General features: G+C 38.9%; 1 protein-coding gene across 1 annotated transcript in view; it reads right to left on the minus strand.

Annotated features, from left to right (window-relative positions):
- The window catches only part of KIF13B (kinesin family member 13B), a 187,714-nt gene that overhangs the window by 165,807 nt on the left and 17,781 nt on the right, over positions 1-4,126 (minus strand). Inside the window, exon 2 of the mRNA XM_037742659.1 lies at positions 3,098-3,191. Within this exon, the coding sequence (XP_037598587.1) occupies positions 3,098-3,191 (94 nt within the window). The remainder of the gene's footprint in view (positions 1-3,097; positions 3,192-4,126) is intronic.

Genomic DNA, 4,126 nt, shown 5'->3' on the forward strand with positions numbered 1-4,126 from the left:
GCACACCTGTGGTCAGAGCTACTTGGGAGGCTGAGGTGGAAGGAGCGGTTGAACAAGGCAGGCAGAGGTTACAATGAGCAGAAATGGTGCCACTATACTCCAGCCTGGGCAACAGAGCAAGACCTGTCTCAAAAATAAAATAAAAATGTAGTAACTTGGCTGGGTATGCTGGATCACGTCTGTAAACCCCAGCACTTTAGGAGGCCAAGGTGGGTGGATCACTTGAGGTCAGGAGTTCAAGAACAGCCTGGCAAACACGGCAAAATTCCATCTCTACTAAAAACACAAAAATTAGCCAGGTGTGATGGTGCATGTCTGTAATCCCAGCTACTTAGGGGACTGAAACACTAGAATCTGGGAGGTAGAGATTGTAGTGAGCTGAGATCGCACCACTGCACCCCAGCCTGAGCAACAGAAAGAAATTCTGTCTCAAAAAAGAAAAGGAATAATTTTATGAAGTTATATTATAGCTCAATGAAGACAACATGGACTACAACTTAAATACAGACCATAATAGTAACAGTAATAATAAAGGTAACAGCTCATGCATAGGGTTTACTATGCACCAGGCATTACCATTTGACACATTTTAACTGGAATCCTCATAACAATCTTATAGGCCGGTACTATAATATTCTTCCCTTAGCAAAGGAGCAAACTGAGGCAGAGGAGAATTAAGTAACTTGACCAGGGTCACACACATTAAATGGTGGAGGTGAGATTCAATCCAGGATGCCTGACTCTGAAGTCGGTGATCTTAATCTCCCTTTGAACCTGTACTATGAATTTTCTGAATTTTAAATATCTTATGTTTCAAAACAGTTTGGAAATTCCATATGAAACAGACCAAAAATGCTTCCCAAATCTCCATGACTAAGCACTTCAAGTGGCTTATCTATTTGTTTAAGCACAATTTCAAGAAGTTTTAGTAAACATCAAATCATTATGACATTTTCAGGAGTTTATGTAAAATTAATCAGAAAAATACATAAACCAATGTTTTAAAATTTATAAATGTTCACTTTTAAAGCATAACAAGTTATAAAGTATATATTTAAAATTAGACATGGTTTTACAGTAATAGAATCAGTTATTAGAAGAACAAGAATGCTATAGCTTTTAAAGGAAAAATATTAAATTGAGCCTCTCTGATGGTTCGAATCACTTTCATGTTAATTTCAAATCTCTGGCTCTCCAGTTACAAATATAGGTATATAAAACCATACCTTGTTTTATGGATTAGTCTGTTATTCTACAAGCTAGGCAATAATTAACCTCATATCATTAATAAAATCCAGCTTTTAATTTATGCTTTTCTTCCTATTTTTCCTCAAATTTAATGAAGTCAACATGTACCGCTGTAGTGCTATATTCCAAATTTCTGTTTCCTCTTTTTACCTTGATATTAAATCAAAAGAAAAACTATTTCTGGCCAGGTACGGTGGTTCACACCTGTAATCCCAGCATTTTGCGATGCCAAGGCAGGCAGATCATTTGAGGTCAGCAGTTCGAGACCAGCTTGGCCAACATGGTGAAACCCTGTCTCTACTAAAAATACAAAAATTATCTGGGCATGGTAGTGCATGCCTGTAATCCCAGCTACTCAGGAGGCTGAGGCATGAGAATCACTTGAGCCCAGGAGGTGGAGGTTGCTGAGCCAAGATGGCACTCCTGCACTCCAGCCTGGGCAACAGAGTGAGACTCTGCCTCAAAAAGAAAAAAGAAAAGAAAAGAAAAACTACTTGTCGTGATGTAGTCTCTTGACATGCTAGTAACATTCTGTTTCTTATCTGGATGCCACTTACATAAGGAGCATGTTCACTATGAAAATTCATCAAGATGTATATTTTTGCTGTATGTGTCTCTACATCAATAACAACCTCCCCATATACAGAACACTTTGCAAGATCTTTTAAAAATCATTAACTAATTTGTTCTTTGGAAAAAACCTTGTGAGATACGTAAGACAGGTTCAAAAAAATTAAAAATTTGCTATGATAATCAAATCCTTATGAAGGATTTGATTTCAGATTTCCTCACTCCAAATCTAGTGCTCTTTTCAACTCAATTAGACTCAACTCAAAAGAACATCTGCAGAGTGCCAAATATGGCACAGTTTCTAGAAAGATTTATGAAGTATCTACTTTGCACAAAGCCCGAAGTCAGATGTCTTTCACCTGTCTCTCTACTTTCAGGGCCAGTACAGAAACATTTCTGATACAGTTGATCTCCATAAAAGTCAGCCTATCCCCACTCTGACCCATTCTCTACATTGCCAATCAATAACTTTTCCTAATCCAACTTGATCCTCAATCATAGTACTCAAAAACTGTCAACAACAAACTCTTCCTGACAAAAATACAGGCCAAACTTCCTCGTCTGCCCTCCAGGTCTTCTGTAATCTGATCCCAGCTCATTTACTATCCTCCATTTACCAAGAAAACCAAAAACAATCTTTTCCTGCCCAAATTCATGTTCTTCCCTTTCATTTTGTTCGTACTACCATCCACATCTAGAACTGATGCTCAAATATCCATCCTCAGCCCCTGACAGGGTCTCTTTCCGCAAAGACATTAAAATCCACTGTACAGCTGGAACAATCCAAAACAATCTATAATCATTAAATTAGGTAGGACAGATTATAGCTGACAGGTATTTAAGGAAAGAAATCACTGAGGGCTGCAGGCACACCTTTATGAAGATAGCACTTAAAATGGGTGCTTTGATAGACAGTATTTGAACTGGCAGCAGTAAAAGCCGAAACTCATGCTAAGGAACCGATTAACATCCCACCTAATCCTCTTGCCAGCTGCACCTCCTTCAAGAAGCCTTCCTCAATTGCTTCTCAACTTAACACTCACTCTCCTCTCCTCTCCGTGCTTCTAATACAATTACTACCTCTAATACTCATTCAGGCACCTTGGCTTCCCATATTATAGACTTCATCTCTTCACCTTGAGTACAGGATCGCAGAAGGCAGCAATACGTCTCTACAGGGTAGGCATTTGGTGTCTGTTCAGTGCAACTTAATTCAGCAGCCACAGTTGCTTACAGTTACTTAAACATCCACTGAGCACAGCACCATTGCTTAACTTACCGGGCATCTCCTTTGGAAAGATTCGTATTTACAGGAGTAAGAATAACCTTGTTTGCGTCCACATCCACCACACATTTGGTATTCAAGTCAATCTCTGCAGACAAAAAACAAGAAAAATAGTCATTTAAAAAAGTATTTCAGAAAAGGCATTTGACAAAATTTCAATACTCTTTCATAATGCAAACATTCAATGAAATAAGAATAAAACAAAAAGAACTTCCTCCACCTGATAAGGAGCACCAAGAAAAACCCACAGCTAATATCACACTTAACAGCGAAGGGCTGGGTGGCTTCCCACCCTACATCATGAGTGAGACAAGGGTGTCTGCTACCCAATTTCTCCTCACTACTGTACTAGAAATTCTAGTCAGGGCAGTTCGGCCAGAAAAATTAACAACAGGCATCCAGACTGGAAAGGAAGAAGTAAATCCTAAAACAGAGAAAATCCTAAGGAATCCACTAAAAATCTGAAAATAAACAAGTTATGCAGAATACAAGAATAATATACAAATATCAGTTGTGCTGCTATATACCAGCAATGAAAAATCTGAAAATGAAATTAAGTAAACAATTTCATTTATAATAGCACCAAGAATACCAAATACTTAGGAATAAATGTAAAAGAAATGCAAGGCTTGTACACTGAAAATTCTGAAACATTGAAAGAAATTAAAGACTTCTGAGGTATAGCCCAATTAACCTGATTTAATCATTATACACACTGTATACATGTACCAAAACATCACATGTGGCCGGGTGCAGTGCCTCACACCTGTAATCCCAGCACTATGAGAGGCCAAGGTGGATGGATCATTTGAGGTCAGGAGTTCCAGACCAGACTGGCCAACATGGTGAAACCCAGTTTCTACTGAAAATACAAAAATCAGCTGGGAGTGGTGGTGGGCGCCTGTAATACCAGCTACTCAGGAGGCTGAGGCAGGAGAATCACTTGAACCCAGGAGGCACAGGTTGCAGTAAGTTGAGATCATGCCACTGTACTCCAGCCTGGGAGATGAGTGAAACCTTGTC

This window comes from Cebus imitator, unplaced genomic scaffold (genome assembly GCF_001604975.1).
Source record: "Cebus imitator isolate Cc_AM_T3 unplaced genomic scaffold, Cebus_imitator-1.0 Scaffold125, whole genome shotgun sequence".
NCBI classification, from domain to species: Eukaryota; Metazoa; Chordata; class Mammalia; order Primates; family Cebidae; genus Cebus; species Cebus imitator.